Source organism: Phytophthora parasitica, assembly GCF_000247585.1.
Source record: "Phytophthora parasitica INRA-310 unplaced genomic scaffold supercont2.69, whole genome shotgun sequence".
NCBI lineage: Eukaryota > Oomycota > Peronosporomycetes > Peronosporales > Peronosporaceae > Phytophthora > Phytophthora nicotianae.
In genome coordinates this window covers 57,695-75,752 of record NW_008649055.1, presented here as the reverse complement: position 1 = coordinate 75,752, position 18,058 = coordinate 57,695, and the positions used below count along the sequence as shown (strand labels likewise).

The 18,058-nt window shown below is 46.6% G+C and overlaps 6 protein-coding genes across 6 annotated transcripts; 5 read left to right on the top strand and 1 right to left on the bottom strand.

Moving 5' to 3' along the window:
• Positions 1 to 2,252: 2,252 nt before the first annotated feature.
• PPTG_17579 (hypothetical protein) lies at positions 2,253 to 2,744 on the top strand (the record flags this gene model as incomplete). Its single annotated transcript, XM_008915235.1, has 1 exon — positions 2,253 to 2,744. One exon carries the CDS (start codon positions 2,253 to 2,255, stop codon positions 2,742 to 2,744), a length of 492 nt encoding a protein of 163 aa, XP_008913483.1.
• A 301-nt stretch (positions 2,745 to 3,045) lies between these two features.
• On the top strand, positions 3,046 to 5,778 carry PPTG_17578 (hypothetical protein). The gene is made up of 3 exons (XM_008915234.1): positions 3,046 to 3,342; positions 3,419 to 3,477; positions 3,546 to 5,778. The coding sequence occupies exons 1-3, from the start codon at positions 3,185 to 3,187 to the stop codon at positions 5,645 to 5,647; spliced, it is 2,319 nt and encodes a 772-aa protein (XP_008913482.1). The 5' UTR covers positions 3,046 to 3,184; the 3' UTR covers positions 5,648 to 5,778.
• A 536-nt stretch (positions 5,779 to 6,314) lies between these two features.
• Positions 6,315 to 8,261, top strand: PPTG_17577 (hypothetical protein; the record flags this gene model as incomplete). Its single annotated transcript, XM_008915233.1, has 6 exons — positions 6,315 to 6,455; positions 6,520 to 6,777; positions 6,856 to 6,989; positions 7,071 to 7,899; positions 7,968 to 8,003; positions 8,076 to 8,261. 6 exons carry the CDS (start codon positions 6,315 to 6,317, stop codon positions 8,259 to 8,261), a joined length of 1,584 nt encoding a protein of 527 aa, XP_008913481.1.
• Positions 8,262 to 8,524: 263 nt separating this feature from the next.
• Positions 8,525 to 9,340, top strand: PPTG_17576 (hypothetical protein; the record flags this gene model as incomplete). Its single annotated transcript, XM_008915232.1, has 1 exon — positions 8,525 to 9,340. The coding sequence occupies one exon, from the start codon at positions 8,525 to 8,527 to the stop codon at positions 9,338 to 9,340; it is 816 nt and encodes a 271-aa protein (XP_008913480.1).
• A 1,475-nt stretch (positions 9,341 to 10,815) lies between these two features.
• On the top strand, positions 10,816 to 13,830 carry PPTG_17575 (hypothetical protein; the record flags this gene model as incomplete). Its single annotated transcript, XM_008915231.1, has 2 exons — positions 10,816 to 10,866; positions 10,956 to 13,830. The coding sequence occupies 2 exons, from the start codon at positions 10,816 to 10,818 to the stop codon at positions 13,752 to 13,754; spliced, it is 2,850 nt and encodes a 949-aa protein (XP_008913479.1). The 3' UTR covers positions 13,755 to 13,830.
• A 2,578-nt stretch (positions 13,831 to 16,408) lies between these two features.
• On the bottom strand, positions 16,409 to 17,766 carry PPTG_17574 (hypothetical protein). The gene is made up of 2 exons (XM_008915230.1): positions 17,334 to 17,766; positions 16,409 to 17,263 (listed from the first exon to the last, which is right to left on the bottom strand). Exons 1-2 carry the CDS (start codon positions 17,718 to 17,720, stop codon positions 16,589 to 16,591), a joined length of 1,062 nt encoding a protein of 353 aa, XP_008913478.1. The 5' UTR covers positions 17,721 to 17,766; the 3' UTR covers positions 16,409 to 16,588.
• Between the last annotated feature and the right edge of the window lie 292 nt (positions 17,767 to 18,058).

Here is an 18,058-nt window from a genome sequence, read left to right as displayed (position 1 = left end):
CATCGTTGATGTTACATGTATACTGGGAATGCCTCATAGAGGTATGGACAGCCCACAACGGATTAATGCCAGGGTACTGCGTAGATCGAATGCGTAACGTAGCCTGGGTCAACATTCGTGGCACACCAAATAAACGAGTTTTCTTTCCAGGTTTCTCAGTCGAAAAGATTGTGGTTTATTTTTTCTTTTCGTATGCTGCAGCTCTCATTCATTTTATGAAGCGGAGTCTGAAGAGCAATTTCGATAATCCTGGTTGGGACAATGGCGGTGAAAGAGTATGTAGAGTATTGTGAAAGAAAAGAGTAGAATGCTGCTAAAACGGCTTCTGTGGCATCAGGAAGAGTGTCTGACTAATATGGTAGTGCAGGGCATATACTTGTATGAGCAAGCCTTGTTAAGGTTTCAACAACGGCAAATAGGCTGATCTCTTACCAGTAAGGGCCAGCCCGATCACTGCATGATGAACCCATGGAAATAACGCAGCACAGGATGACCAGCACCTGCATAACGCAGAACTTGGTGACAATCCAGCATGCATAACGACAAACGCGATGACATCAACGACACCCAATCAAACCAGGGATGGCAATACGAACGTTTAAACGAACTTCAATTGGATTTCAAACTTTTTTCAAAAACGTTCGAAATGCCGTATTACTAAGTACGAAAATCGTGCTACTTGATGAAAGTAAACCCCCCAAAATGACAAAAAGGGCCTCTATTCAGTAAACCAAAGTACGTCGTGCAGGAGGACAGAAGCAAGCGGCAAACCTCCGGCCAAGTAATTCGTTGGGCACTTGCGGATCAACAAAGACAGCGTCGACAGGGACCCCGGCGTCCGGAGCATCACCTGCGCATCCTCCATCTGCGCTTGCTTCCTTCAGGTCCAATTGTCCATTCTTAAAGCAAGAGTGGGAAAGTGATTCGCAAACGCATCTAAGCTTCAACCTGAACGAGGCTACTATTAGCGTTGCTGCTGTAGTTGCTCCAACGCATTTCTATTCGATTAGAAAGTGTTTTGCTTCGTTTTAATGTTCAAACGTTCGTTGAAAGAATTTGAAATCAAAAAATGTTTGAACCTTTTATGGAAAGAATTTTCTATTGCCATCACTGATCAAACAACGTGGTCGCCGAAGGCAAGACAAGCCTTCGCAATGAGTAAGGATAGATAAGGATCCTCAGTTTGCAATTTACCAGCAAATACACTTGGCGATAACTTCCTGGGCCTCCGCCAGTGCCCCCGTGTGTCTTCAGTTGCCTGAATACACCACAAAGATCTGAAGAAGAAGTTGTGGCAATTTCGGTCTTTGACGTATGCCCGAGTTGCAATAATAAGTCTACGCTGCGGATATCTCGCGTCGGTACGAGACGTTATTAGACGCTGTTTTTCAGTCCAGCTAATGCAACTCATGTAGGCCATTAATGAAAACTAGAGTAGTCGATGCCTTAGCAGTGTACCAGTAAAAAAAATGAATAATAATGCCGTCAAGCATTGGATCAAATTCAATACTAGACGGCATTGATTTCAGCACAGCTAGAACGGCTACACCACAAGCACGTTGAAGTAATGCTGTGGTAACATCGAGCAGAATTAGCAGATGACCTAGTCCATCGTATCAAAATGACGGTACCACATACATATCGTCGTGAATTGTACATCTTGCGATTGTTAGCAGATTACTAGGTGATCGAAGTCGCTGCGTCCGTCGTTAACCGACCCAAACCCAATCAAGGAATGGTTGCTTACGTTGGCCAACGAAACTGCACAAGCCAGATACTGTACATAACTATATAAAGTTATCTAGTTATGTGCATCTATAACTATGATAGGAACAAAACACGGGCCAAAAATGTATACCTGTATTGAGACCTAGATTTCTCGTTATTAATATCAATATATGAACACCACCCGCAATCCTAGTCTCAAACTTCGACGATTGCTGCCCTACGTGTAGCATTTGTGAAGAACGTGAGAGATCTAGCATCGGTTGGTCGGCGTATTAAAATTGAAGTCTGACGGACTGTTATGATAGTTGACAACAATATCATGGCACGCGCAACAGCTATTATAACGCTACTGAATATTACGTAGTGCCAGGCAGGGTTAAATCTTAAGATCTGCTGACGATCTCCACTGGTATTGCATCACCAAGCCCACGCACGATCAACAATTCGAATGATCCCATTCTCATTTTATATTCCGCTATCCTACAGTCAAACACGCATTCGCTCAGCTTCGACGAGGAATTATCATGCGCCTCTTCCTTATGATGCTGCTTCTTGCAGCTTTCAACATCGCAAGCAGCAAGGCATTATCATCACCTGCAGAAAAAGAGAAATCAAGCCTACACATAACCGCACCTGTCATTGACGTCGTGGCTTTCACTGCAGATAAAAAGAGGTTTCTCAGAACCCAGAACAAGCACGTTGCGGACGTTGGACACCCCGATGAAGAAGAGAGAGCGTTTACTTGGGCAACCAAGCTTGGAAGTCTGCTCAGAACGAAAGACACAGTCAAGCTGGAGAAGTTTGCGAAAAAACAGAAATATCGTCAATGGCTCAAGGACGGAGAAGACCCGGCTACCATTTACGCAAAGTTGGGCCTCACGGGTCAGGGCCCGGCAGCGAACTTGAAGAACGACCCACGCTTTCACGAGTATATCGAGTTTTCTGCGCTTTGGCGACACAAGAAGGGCACACTTGCCAAGGAATGGTGGCAGTTCTGGCGTAAAAGTGCTTGGTAGCTCATTCTATCCAACACGGCTGATCTTGTCAGCTCAAGCAGCAACACCATTCCTGGACGAATCCTATATCCACGTGATCTAGTATTCGTCTAAATCTCCAATTTTCCAAAGAAGCATGTTCGAGATGCTGTCCACCACGTGTTTTGGATGCGCTTCCAGCTGAATGTATTTCACACTTGAGTCAATATACGCAAGTGCATTTTACCACCACTAACCAGTAGTACGTCTAGTATTCGTATAAGTACCATAGTGGTCTCAATTTATTCTCACTGCTACTGCCGCAAAAATGTGATGACGAGTTTCAGGACTAGCTCAGCACCGGCAAAAATTGCATAATTCTTTTCCGTCGTGATCGAGTTAGGCTGATGGCGAAAAGTCCAAGGGTCGTTTAGCCTCTTTCTTGATCGAATCGACAGGTCAAGCTAATTGATCATAGAGCAATGGCGACGCGTACAGGACGTCTCATCGTTGATCCACGCTCGGGTAAAATGGTAGAGGAGTACAAAGAAGACCAAATGGCCGTGGCTCTCTTCGACCCAAACATCACCAAGCCTGAGGACTACAAATTCCGCTTCGTTCCACGATCAGAATTCACTGTGTGCGTCGCATCAAAATTATCATTTTTGTGTCGTTCTCATCGATGTTCATGCTTCGGTACCATGTTGCGTGTCCAGGCCCAAGATCAATGCGCTTTTTGAATGCAACGCTGCTCTACTTAAGGACCCGTTTAACAGTACGCTTACAAAGAATGTATATCATTTCAGTCAAACCATTCAACTTACTCTAAGGCCGTAAAACTAGATGTGATTTGGCCCAAGGACTGGATGACGCAGGTACTCCCACCCAACGGGACCGACCGATGGTACTACATCATCCACGAACGCATAGAGCCAATACCGCAGGATGATCTCCAAGACCCACTGTACACTGGTGGAGCATTACTGGTACTTGCTTTCGTGCCAGTTCAATGCGAACCGGTTGACATCAGAGTATGGCTACTCTTTGGCATCACTCAAGAATTCAAACCGTTGCTTCGACTAAAACCTTTAGTGGCAACATCACGTCAGAAGTTGAAAGTCTTGAAGGAGAAGATCAACGCTCTACCAGTCTTGGACCTTGCTGGGACTCAGCAAGAACAGACTGAAACTCGTAAAAATTTGGCTGACGCTATGAACGCCCAAGTGAAGGAACTAACAGATGAAATCAATGAGTTAGAGCGTCGACGGAAACGCATGACGAAGTTGATTATGACGGAGCCCATAACACTCACTGAAGTTCCACGGGATGCTGAGCTGCCATCGACTAGTATCAAGGATGAAGTAGAGACGAAGACTTGGGCAGCAACGTTTACGAGTCCACGTGGACGTGACCTTGCGTCTCTAGCTCTGGGTAAAAATGACTGGAACTACGTTTGCCTTGTACAGACGCGACCTCAACCGCGGGCATTCTTCGAAGATGACCAAGTTTCTAACCAAATGATCGATCCTGACGATCTTTTAAAGGAGATCAACATGCGAACGGTAAGACTTCGTCGACTCCGACACGGAGAGGGTGAATTGATGGCGCCTACACTCACAGCGTTAGCTGCTGATGAAGAGGAAGTGCCTTTAGATCCTATCGACGGGAGCTTTCACTTTTCATCCATCGGCGGTGTGTACTCTGGAGCATTTCGTCTTGGTCGGAAACAAGGCCAAGGTCAAGAGTACACGAATGTTGGCGTTTATACTGGTAACTTTAGTGGTAACACTCGCTGTGGAAATGGAAAGCTTGTATACGGCAAGGGAACAACTTGTGAAGGCACGTTCGATCGTCCGCAACGTCGCTACGAATACAACGACAAGTTACGAGGTCGTGCGTACGGATGTTCACTACTGAATGGGGATGATTATCGTGACGGTACGGAGAGCGGCGAGATGCACGTAATATTTCCTGACGGCGCTACCTACGACGGCGAAATGAGAGACGGGGTCATTTCCGGACTAGGACGATACGTCAGCTCAACGGGTGTGATCGATGAAGGCGTATTTGTAAACGGAGTTCTACATGGCCCAGTTTGCAAGCGAATTTTTCCAGATGGGTCATTCGTTGAAGGACCATTTGCCGAAGGCCAGCCGCATGGACGTGGTAGGCAACGCGAACGTCATGGTGATGAATATGAAGGATTCTTTGATGGTGGCGCTCGCCACGGACGTGGCACGGCTCGGTTTGAAGGTGGACGATCTAAGCATGTGGGATTTTGGCACGAAGACGCCATGGATGGCCGAGGAGACTTTTACTATCGTCTTCATGACAACAGGGCTGATGACGAATCGACTGACGATACTGGAGAGTATAAGGAAAAGTGGGAATTCTGGTACGAAGGAGCGTTCATGCAGAATGAAACACGCTCGAGACATCGCCATGAAGACCTCCGAGATCTCTCAAATCTGCAACATCAAGACGAAACTGTAGACCGACATCTGCCGTTTACAACCAATGGTAAGAGCCGAGAGAAGATGCCGTTCCTCGTGACAGTGTTACCCACGCAACTGGATAAACTCCGACGTCGCAAGCAGGTTAACGGGAAACGACGAACAGAACGAGAGCGCTCTTATCTACAACAGCGTGAGCTGGAAAACTTGACACTTTACTATACGCTGTTGGATGATTTCTACGAACAATGGACGAATCGAAAGCGAGAAGAACATGAACACACGCTTCTCGATGGTGATGAACTGCGTCGTGTTCAAGAAGAGCGTGAGGCTCTGCGAGTGTTCGAAGAGCAACGTGCACGATTCCGGAAGGAGAAATATGGCTTGTCACCGAAGAAAAAATCACTTGCTAAATTCGAGGAGTATCTTGAGCGCGTGACATTGAGTGAGCGTGTGAAGCTGGAGCGAGCCGAAGCTACTGATTCAACGTAAACGTATTTGGAGAAAAAGGCCCAAAAGGTGAAAACCTGACAAATAACTATTTGCCGGTCCTTACCCATTGAAAATGTAACTAGTGCTTCAGAAGGGGTTTTATTTACAAGTCAATAGAACACTAGATGCGATTATTTTCTCTGTCGTCACCGAAGCTCTCTCTCCTTTTTTGCGGCAAATCCTGTTGAATATGCGAAAAACTTGATTCGTCGATTATTATATCGAGGAACTATTATTACTTTCGAGTTACTAGCGAAAATTAAAATGTCCACTCGGATTACTTCGATAAACGTTTGTATTTTACTAGACAGCTAGCTGGGGTTTACCCAGGAGCCTGGGGAACTTCTACCTCGAACCTCATACTTTATCTGGGCTTGGAATGGATAGTAAATACCAAGATACATATTCCCGATGATTATCCTGCTAATTGCCCATGTACAATTCGTTCGTATTCCTGTTCTAGAAACAGCAAATTCAAGTAGCAATCCTTATGTGTTCTATTGCACTAGAATGGGATAAACTACTGACGCCAGCAAGGCACAGAAAGAATATACTCGAGTGTCTTGAAATTGACATTTGCAGCAACATATGGTTTTATTATGTAAAAGTGATGTGGCAACAAATTGCTGCCATTCTACCTGGCAACCTGCCAAATTGACGCGCAGCCATGTCGAATATCTACATCACGGAGCCCAACACGGAGGGCAAGGTGCTGTTGCACACGAGCTTCGGAGATCTGGACGTGGAGCTGTGGCCGCAACAGGCACCCAAGGCGTGCCGCAACTTCGTCCAGCTCTGTCTGGAAGGGGTACTGCTCTATTCATTTTCAGTGCTTGATATGGCAAATTAATATGATATGTTGTAAACGACAGTACTATGACCAGACAATTTTCCACCGCATCATAGCCGGTTTTATGGTGCAGGGCGGAGACCCCACAGGCACTGGCAAAGGCGGAGAGAGCATCTATGGAGGCGCGTTCATCGACGAATTCCACTCAAGACTGAAATTTAACCATCGTGGACTTCTGGCAATGGTAAATGAGAACAAGCCCAACACGAACCACTCACAGTTTTTCTTCACGCTGGATGCTTGCGAGTTTCTGAACAAGAAACACACGATCTTGGGCAAGGTACGTGCGATTTTGAATGCTATTAGACGATACTTCGAAGTACAATTTTTATTCATTTTTTATTGGTCTTTTTTTTAGGTTACAGGCAACACGATTTTCAACTTGTTGAGTGTTGGTGACCTGGAGACGGACGCACAGGACCGCCCTACTAATCCACCGAAGTTGTTGAGTGCTGAAGTGCTCTGGAATCCATTTGAAGACATCGTACCCAGGTGAGATGGACATAGGATTAAAGAGTGTTCTTGACTGTGGTGACTCAAGGGCTCGTCCTGTGTATGTTGGTGCGTACGTAGAGATGTCAAAAAGACAGAAACTGAAGAGGACTCTCAAATGAAAAAGAAACGTGAGCGAAAGGCGACGAAGGACTTGAAGCTACTATCGTTTGGAGACGAAGAGGAGGCTTTCCAGGACGAGATCGATGGTGGAGTCAAGAAATCTAAGAAGAAAAAGGCCAAGACGATGATAAGCAGTCATGATCTACTCGACGATCGCAAACTGAAGGCGGAAGTGGACGCCGAGGTCTTACAGATAGTTAATGAAGCGAGTGGCGAGGCAGCAAATGAGGGGAAAAAGGAGCGGTCACTAGCAAACCTGAAAGCAGCCGTGGCTGCTGTCTCTAAACCAAACAAGAATGTTCGGTCTGCAGTCGAACAGAGTGACGATATCGAGCAACCCAACGCTACGAAGACGGAGAAGTTTGTTGCAGGTTCAAGCAGCAAGAAGAAAAATCGAGAGGAGTATACAAAGCTACGTGAGGAGCTGCGGATATCGAAGAAAGCGGTTCCGCTGCTTATGGGCGAAGAAGCCAAGAAGCTGGAAAAAGACCGAGCTTTCCAGGACATGCTCACCCCACTACAGCAACAACGTCAAAAGTATCTGCAGCGAAAGAAGGCCAGTAACCGCACGGCACGAGAGCAAGACACGCTGTCGAAACTGAAGAAGTTCCAGGCCACGCTAATTGACGTGAATGCGAAGAAGACCAACACTTCGGAAGATGCAGACAAAGCCAAGAAGGACGCTGAGAGCTATCATGGTCAGGTTCTCGAAGACGACGACGATGATGATACAAATGATGACAAGTCTTGGATGACAGCGAAGCTCAAATTCAAGAAGCACATCGATGTGAGTTCCACCTTGTTTTTTTGTTTATTTTCCTACTAATTTGTCTAAAATCTCTTATGAATGTATAGGATCAATTCCGTGCTGGCAACGAACCTTCAGCTGATGTAAGACGGATTTTACAACACCTTCGTGTACTCTGGAATAATTCTGATTCTTTTTATGCTCTTGCCACTCAGGACTACATGACTATCGACTCGCGCAACGAGAAGACTCAGCGCTCGGCTGGGAATTCAAGGAGAAGTGGAGACCGATCGAGAGACCGATCGCACGATCGATTCCGTGAGAGCAGTCGCCACAGTCGCCACCGAGACTATGACCGTAGGGACCACCGTAGCGAAGACCGCCACCACCGTCGGCGGTAATTAGTCGATAGTATTCGCTACATCCCTCTACACAATGGACAGTGTAGGAGCCAACCTATCGAAATCATAATCGAACGTCCACCACTTGAGATTATGTTGAAGCTTCCAAGCTGACGCCACTCATCAAGTATGACACCTTCTACGTAGTGCGTGGCAACGTCTTATTGGATCTGCCCCACAGTCAGTACGAAGCGATTCATAGAGCGAGGATCGCTCACCATAACCCAAAGCTTCTCCTTGAGTGCACACCAGCACAAACCACAATGACGGGGCCACACAGCACTAGCAGCAGCAATTCACCGACTATCAGAGCAGTGGATGGCTTTTTCTCGACCATTCCTCAAGCCGAAGCATCGTCGGAATTATTGCAGCTCTTCCGACAATTCAAGTTGGCGACTTCATCCTGGTCGGAGTTCCGTGAGAAGTTGGAGGCAGACGGTACTCGAAACCTCAAAGTGGTTTTCTTCATTCGTCACGGCGAGGGTCTCCACAATGAAGCGATCAAATTGTATGGTTCTGAGCGCTGGTACAAAGAGCTGGTGACCAGCGATGTCTACAGAGACGCGGAGCTGACACCATTCGGTATCCAAGACGCGAAGAATAAGGGGCCACCAAGTATCAAGGCGGAGATGGAGCGAGGCATGCCACCCATCGAGCGAGTCGTCGTCTCGCCGATTTCGCGAGCCATTCAAACCGCTCAAAACTTCTTTGTGGAGAACCAGATTCCTGATAAACCGTTCGTGTGTATAGAAAGCTGTCGTGAGCATCTCGGAGTCGATACCTGCAACAATCGACGCTCGGTGTCTGAGCTGAAAGCGAAATTTCCTGCCGTGGACTTTTCGGCGCTGAAAGATGAGGAGGATACTCTGTGGACAACCGACTACCGCGAGTCTGCTGAGGAGATCCAAACTCGTGCGAAGGAATTTCTAACAGAACTTTTCCGGACGATTCCCGAGCGCCACGTTGCTGTAGTGACGCATTTCGGATTCATTGAGGCAGTTTGTGCGGCTATGCTGGGTATGAAGATTGAAGCGGGTAAGTGCGAAGTTGTGCCGTTGGTTTTAGAGCAGTTTGCATGAAGGAAATGGTATCATGTGTAAATATTTTGTTTGGAGTTTCCTGTCAGAATCTACAATTCACTGCAAATTTGAACCTTGCGCAGTTTCACTGAACAGGGGATACTTTTCACACGTACAAACAGCACGCAGACGCCAAACCTAAACCAGTTTGCATCTTGTTTTTAAGTGCCATAAAGACCAGGTCATTACAGTAGATGCAATCCCGTTGTTTACAGATGCAACAGCATGCGGTTTGACTGATCCAGGCGCATGGGTATAAGTAAAAAGAGCAGTAGAAGCCCATCGGAGTTCAAGCTGTCAGTAAGATTGGAGGCTGTCGTAGCACGCCCAGATGTGTTCGATGGAAAACAAATAACTGTTTTGCCGTTCACAAGCCCGCCTTGAACGACGGATTGCTAGCTGTTAGCTGTTAGGCTTCCAGCATTGATCTTGTATTGTATCTAGTGAACAGGGTAACTCTTCTGCATTAGCGGAATGAGACTTTTTTCCCGCTTGTTCATCTTTAGTGAGACTCGTCGGCGAAAACGTTCACTACTGCTCGTGTTTTGCCGAAAAGCGACTGGAGTGAGGAAATCGGCGCTTCGTACAATTGTTGCACCGTCTTGAACCTAGAGTCCAGATTAAAGTTTGACTTTCATAGTGAGGAGTTTTAGAGCTCGTATATTCGCTTGCATAGATATCCTTTGCTAGTATACTTCTTCCTCGATCGTCTCATTTGAGTAAGTCTGGTTGGCACATCTCATGAGCAGCGAAAGCTCTGAAGAGGATGTGGCTTTGAAAGTGATATTTTTTTTACAGTTAGCGAACCGAAGCCGAAATCTACGTTACTTGACTCCGATCGGTCCCCGTATATTGCCAGTGTTATCACGACAACATGGACGTCTCGACATTACACTGTCGACGTCTGTAAAGTGCAGAGTACAGGTAGGTACAGTAGTTGTGCAGTAGAAATCCGCTCCAATGACGATCGACCATTTTACACACGTCTCTCTATAGCCTGCTGGTGCTCACACAATCGTCACGAGTTGCCACTCGCAGAGAAATGAGGTGCATTTCAACAGCCGTACACAAGTTTAATCTCAATTAATGTCGATTAAAGGGCGGCAAATCGAAGTTCAAAACCGAGCTCAACTGCCCAATAAAAACTGCTAAATCAAGATAAATGCTTCCAAGGTTGACATAATAGACTGTAGCGCTTCTAGTTCTCCATTTCGGCGCGTTTTGCCGTCCGAAACCTCGTCGAGCGTCCGCATGCTGATACCTGCATCCTTCCGACATGCCGCATGTCTGTCAGCGACCTGCTACAGGCACCCATCCAGCCGGAACAATCTGTCCACCTGTCCTCTACGCAGTCTGCCAAGAGTGTCCTTCTGAGTCAGCGATTGGGCGAACGCACACTGCACGACTAGAACATCGTGACTGACGTTGCACCGCTCGATTTGAGACCATACACACCTCAAGATATTTGTACCAAGATGACATGTTACGCCTCTCCATCTGGAGCTCGGAAGGCGTTCCGGATGGCGGTAGACCTGACGTTCGACTGGTGTCCGTAGCGTCGTCCGATCAGGCATCCTGGCGCTTACAATGGTGACACCTCCGCACTACGCGGTAGAACGTCTCGGGCTCACTTGTCGATTTTGCCCCATCCGACGATATCCTTTTGTCCGGTTTGGAGACCAAAATGGTGGTCAATTACGCGTCGAACGAACCACAGCCTGGTGACTCTATTTTCCCGAGGAGCACCACCACCACACCAGCGTCCACTATCAAGTCAGAGTTCGCCATGCTGGAGACCAATACGCCGGTAGAATGCACGCACACACTCCATCAAGAGGAGACGAAAGAGCTGCAGAGACTACCCTCAGCACTAGCCATGCCCAGAATTTATGGTCCTAGTGTACGCCAACCTCCTATTGACTCGCAATCCAAGAGGACCTCGTTCGTCGCGATGCTGGGCGGATCGGGCGTCGACAGACACGTGAGAAAGCCGCTGGGTAACTCACGTCGAGGACACACACGGCGTGCTGGTGGTACAACCAATCGCTCGAGCTTTTTGCCAAACGAATCAGCACTCAATATGAGCTTTCACCCGTCGATGTCGGGTGCATCGATGTGGTCGAGACCCAGTCGTCAGATGAACAAAGCTGAGCTTTACGAGTTGAAAGACCGACTTTGGAAGGACTCGCTGTCAAGTGCACCCAGTAATGCTTTCGGTGCTGTAGACTGTGGCGATCCACACGCTCCAGAACAGCTTTCGTTCTTCACTCACGCCTTCAACACTTCACGGATCACCGGAGAGGGATCAGCAGCGTTGGGGTATGATGAACGATCCAGATCTTCGATGGCCTTTATCCCTTTGCCGCGTGAATCAGTAGCGATGATGATCGATGCTGTTCGAGTGTCTGCACTGGATGACAACGAGAAGTGTCGATTTCTCTTTGAGATGTTTGACGTCGAGCATCACGGTGTGCTAACCAAGGAAGGAGTTCGAGCGTTCATCGAAGCCACTTTTGCTGCCAATGGGGTGGATTTTGTTGGCGCTTTCGACTACGACGCGGTGGTGGATAAAGTGTTTGGCCACTGTCGTCAACCATACAAAATGACGTATAACGAGTTCAAAGCCATTTTCGCAGACGTAGTGGTTGAAGCTGACGACGACAAGAGCAAAGAGGCTCTCGGATTGATGAGTAGTGTTGTGGAGACCCAGCGTCAGAGGGAGATCGTGTACAACAACGAGCAAGGAGGACGATGGTATCGCGTCAAAAAATACTGTCGCAAGTACAAACCCGAGATCTTCTGGCTCACGCTCTACTTCCTGTTGATGATTGGTGTCTTCATCGCCAAGGCTTCTCGGTTCCCAGTGGATCCAGCCGTCGGTAATTGTCCTCGAATTGCAAAAGGTTTTGCCGAAATTTGCCTCGTGAACACCATGTTTGTTCTGCTACCGATGTGTCGGAACTTCGTGACTGGCCTTCGGACACTCCCAGTGGTGGTGAACCATCTCCCGATCGACAACCACATTGAATTTCACAAGGTCTGTGGCGTGGTAATGTTGATCGCTTCAGTGGGACACACAGCAGCATGGCTCGCCATCGTAATTTACGTCCGTACTGTTCCTTTGGCTGTGTGGGAGGCGTCTCGGTATCACCATCTCTCCTTTGTCCGTGACGAGAATTTGTTTGATTTCGCCCTGCGAATCCCCATCTGGACGGGTGTGGTCATGCTTATCTGCGCCGGTATCGCGGCTCCACTGTGTCTTGCGAAGTATCGACGTGGAAATTTCAATATGTTCTGGGTCACGCACATGCTCTTCATCCCGTTTCTCGTGCTGATGGCATTCCATGGTTTCGCTCGCTGGCTGGCTGAGCCTCAAGCTCAATACTGGATTCTACCCCCAGTTGTAATTTTTCTGATCGAGAAGCGATACCGGATGACTCAAGTGTTTGGTGGACAAACTAAGATTATTCACGTTCAGTTATCGAAGGAATCGGTGGCGATATTCATGAAGAAACCAAGATCGTTTGGCAAAAGACAGCGTTTCTTGCCGGGAATGTACATGTTCATCAATGTGCCGGCAATTTCAAAGTTCGAGTGGCATCCGTTTACGATCTCATCAGCCCCGGAGGATAAATTCCTTAGTCTTCACATTCAAAAAGCGGGTGACTGGACTGGAGCGCTTTATAAAAACTTGGAGATGCTGCAGAGAGAGCACAAAGCTTCATCAATTGAGGACCAAGGAAGTCCGATGACGTCTCCGTATCCAGTTGTCTATTTAGATGGACCAGTGGGAGCTCCAGCTCAAGACTATTCGCGCTACCGAGAGGTTGTTCTGATCGGTGCAGGTATTGGTGTCACCCCATTCGCATCAATTCTCAGAAGTATCATGCACCAGTGGGAGTCTTTTCGCTGCCCTCACTGCAGACACGTTCGGTTCCCACCGAGTTTCCAGCTCCGAAAGATCTACTTCTATTGGGTCACGCGGGAGCAGGAGTCTCTCACGTGGTTTACCAACACGATGAATCAACTCAGTGAAATGGACACTGAGAACCGATTAGAGATTCATAACTTCTTCTCTTCGGTCAAGAGCGAAGCGGTAATTGCCCCGTTGCAAGCTCTGCAGAAGTTTATCCACAACAACGAAGGACAAGATATAATCTCTGGCCTTAACACGAAGCAGCAAACGCACTTCGGACGACCCGACTGGAACACTGAACTGTCGCGGGTGGCTCGTAACCATCGCCTACTGGAGCCAAGCGTGAATACCTCGGATGAACGTGAGGAGATTGGTGTATTCTTCTGCGGCCCCAAGCCACTTGGAAATATTATCCATGAGCAGTGTACGGTGCTGAATCAAGCAAAAGCTCGACAGGCACCAGATGTGCAGTTTGAATTCCATAGTGAGAACTTTTAAAGAGTAACACTCTACTACTATTTACTCTTCAAAGTTTGTGGCTTCCTTTGTTTCTTAGCTTAGCAATATACAAACACAATTATTTTTTTTTATTGGCTCCTGTTATACGGAATAATGAATTATTTTTCCAGGAATTCCAGTACAATTTTACATGTAATTGTCCGAGCCCTGCGAAACAGTTTCTTTCACGATGTCAATAAATTGGATGCAATTCACTTTGCAATAAGTTGAACAATCAACAGCTCTCATAACACGAGACAAAATACTACAGACTGCTCCAGTAGTAAAAACAAAAAAAAATGTAATCGAAATTCCCGCTTGGTAAAGCTTAGGTCGGTGAAAGATCACTCTACAATATTATTTTTCTTGTTGTATGCCTCTTTGTACCCGAGCCATTTCTGGTAGTTTGGATGAGACTCGATATTCGATACATGGTGGAGTCCCAGCTGTTTTTTTCCGCAGCTTCCGGTTTCGTTTTCTTCCACAGCCAATACCGGTACTGCAGCTTCTGTGAAATCTTGTCGAGCCAATTCAGAATCGAAGACTCTTTGAATCCCGTTATGATCACGTTTTCAGCATGGTTAGCTGCATGCATAATCTCGTTGAGTAAAGCTCTCTCCTCGCTGTTGCTTGAGTCTTCGTCGACAGTGCCCAGTCGCAGCGATCGTTTACAGATTGACGCCGCATAAGGCGTCTCAGAAACATGTGAGTTGGACGCTGTCACGGTATCTGATAGTTTGTCGTTGGTCTATGCCGACGCAGTGTCGATGTCGACCAGAAGAGCTGCGGTGATCAGTAAAACGAATCGAAATAAAGTCATGAGTTACGTGACTGGAATTGTACTGTGAAGCTTGGAGATCAAATGGGGAAATGAAAAAAATTGGCTAGCAATTCAATCATCGGGCTCGCCTCTCTGACCCGAGAACCGTACATTCAGGAAAGTCTGTTGGTGGGTTAAATTGCCACAGATTGTTACGTTTGTGGCTACAATTCAGTAGCAGGCTTTTACGTTTCAATCCTATGATTTGGTCTAACTAAAATCCGCAATGACGTGTCCAGTGTTATCGTTTCTAGTATTCAATAACGGGCAAGATGAGAAGGTTGGAAAAGAATGCTAGGCTAGAAAAATAACCATTGGTTTTTCCTCAAACTTCGAATAAAAATTTGGTAAGGCAATTGATTCCCAGCAATCGATAGATCGAAGAACCACACAATGACCAACCGGTTTGAATCAAGGCTTGTGATGTGCATTAACTGTCTCGAATTCATGCGCCGTACTGTATTACATGGACAGTACTTGTACACAGCAGTCGAATTAAATGAAACTCAAAAAAACGGAAATCCTGTCTGTATATAAGGAAAGGGTATTAAAAAAACAGTAGCTGCTTTACATGATCCAGGTGTCTATATACATGTAGCTAAATGCTAAGTATTCATCATTTCATTTTTTTTACATGTGCAGAGTTATCATATTCTAAAAAAAATAGCGCTACAATCCTCCGGTGTGAAAGTGTTTGTATTTACCGTTGTGGGCATAATATGCCCCACAAACGTAACATATTATGTTACGTTTAGAATGTCGGGAAACTGGCTCAGAAAATTTCTATACACACGTAAACATGTTACAGACGATCCCCTTGGTAGTCATAGCGTTGGGAGCCAACAATTTATTCCTGTATAAGGTATTCCTATCCACGAATGGATCCGAGTACCTTCAGTTTTGGAACAGTACACAAAATATACGATTTATGTAGCTCGTTACTGGTGAACCACCCTGTTTTGCTCTCCTATTGCCAGTTTTGCCTCACCACACCAAGATACCCTCCTCTCTAGCCCAGCCAGTCCTCCTCACACTCACCAATACTCAACGACTGCTGTACAAATATGCTAGCACCATGTTCACATCCCTAGTTTGTCCCAAACAGAGTTAGATTCATGGGCTCACAGAATTTACAGTCTTCCTCTGGTTCATTACAATCAACGATCTGGAAGCTATTGATGCGCAGAAAAGCACTGGACTCACTTCCGGTCTCGCAGTTGGCCACAAAATCGCGGCACGAGGCGTACACCCGACCAGGTACTTGCCAGTTGGGTTTCGTGGAGTGAAGTGGGTGTTGCCGTCACAGGTGTGCAATTAAAGTGAAGGTTGAGCACTTCTCCGTGATCCTAAAGCTCGAATCACGTCCAAAGTAGTCAAAATAGGCATCATCGGTTCAACATTCGGATCGGACTTGGCAGCAATAATGCTCTTGTGCAGTTATGGCTGTTTTCATACAATTAGCACCCCAGAATAGGAATATTTGACTAATCTTGGGTTTGTAAGTGACTGGTCAATGGGATCCGCTAATTTATTGCTGTTGAGGGACTATTCCATTTCTAGGGATTACTACCGAGGGGATCGTCACGTTGTATCCCCCTGAAGAAACAGAAGAGCGACAATACATATAGACATTAAATTCCTGATACATTTACTCATTGCCGAAAATATCAACGTTGAAACAAGATCGATACAAGCAGTACTTCCATCATGGATTCGTACTCGCACTTGCGTTTGCAACGATGGAGATCTAAGCAAGGCATGGAGCTCTTATGCGCCGGCGTGAAGAAAATGTCAGTTATCGATATGGTGGAATCGAGTAAAGTTTTTTGAACGTGGCGATGCGTACAATGCTGAGCACGTCGTGCCCTTAAAGATGATAGAACGTCGGACTAGTCAATACGTCAAGCAGCGTGAAAAAGTGATGATAGCGCTCACACCGACCGTGATCTTTAATGAGTTACAGGCTTCAATTGGGAAAAAATGACAATCGACTGAAAAATGATCAATTCAAATATCATTTCACAAAGAGCAGGCCCCGATATTTCCCGCTTGCATCGAATAAGAAGCGCTCAAAGTGTAGCGGTGAGCTCTTGCTTCCTTCAATCTGTGGAAATCTTGATTTGGTTCTGCTAGTAAATAGTTTCTGGACTGCTCGAGCCTGGTCTTCCGAGCCAATCTCCATGAGTAGGCAGTGTTTCCTCAATTTTCCAGCATTTCCAGCATCCCAACTTCCGTTTCTAAACAGCTTGTCGACACTCTCGTACAGCAAGCGATACATCCGCAGTCCCTCCGGATCCATTTCGCTATCATCAGCAGTTGGCGAGCCACCAGCAAACAGCGCACGATGTGGTTCATACTGGAGCACGTCGCGTCCTACTAGATCGACTTCCCGGCTCGGGATATACGGCGGGTTACACAAAATCACATCGAAGCGCCGATACAGCGTCTCGGCTCCAGCCGCATCACTTCGAAGTCCCGGTAGCGTTTTCAGATCTCGATGTAGAAATTTCGCTCGTCCGTCCAAATCGTTAGATTGAGCATTCTGCTTCGCAACTGTAAGTGCCCCAGGGCTAATGTCAATTCCAACCCCCGTAGCACGAGGAAACTCGGACAAAGCCGACAGTAATAAACATCCCGACCCCGTGCCAATATCCAGAATCCGCAATGGCGTCTCCGAGTGAAACTGATCCTACAAAATCATAAAAATAATAGTAAATATTTCTTGCAGAAATTCCTCTGTATAAAAAAGATGGACCTACCACCAACGTTTCAATTAGCACTTCACTGTCACTGCGAGGGATGAGGGTATCACTAGTCACTTTAAACTCTAAAGACCAGAACTCCTTCCTTCCGATAACGTAAGCCAGCGGTTCTCCCTTTGAGCGTCGCTCTACGCTGGAGCTTAGTAGTGCAGCCTCGTGCACCGTTAACGTTCGTTCATTGTGGAAGAAGAGATTGTTGCTGGACAAAAGCGGGGGCTGCAGCGCGTTGGCCACCAACGCTTTGGCATCGTTGTGGGATGCGGAAAGGCCGGACACGTAGCTCAGGCGCTCGCGGATTTCTTGTACAGCATTCAGCACGCTCTGCTGGTGGTGGATGCCGCGCTGGTAGGCGACGGGGACGGTGCTTCGATGGCGACGAAACATGGCAAATCGTATGCATTTATGAAGGTGGGTTGTTTTTGTAAAGAGGTTCAACGGTACATTTTTTTTAGGGGTTAATTAATTAGGACTTCTGGATTTCATTAGACTTCATCCATATTGTCGAAGCACAAGGTTGGTGGCAATACGTACAGATTTACTGCATGTATCAGCTAACTTGACAATAGTTACCACTAAAAATAAATTTCAAATTTATTGCAACTGTCTTTTTGAGAAGATGAATCCGCCTCAAGAAGCCCATTAGCTTGTTTATCAGCAGCATACCAAATCGACTAGTATAAGTATATGCGAATACGTTGCTATCAGTTTTAGTATTGTGGTCA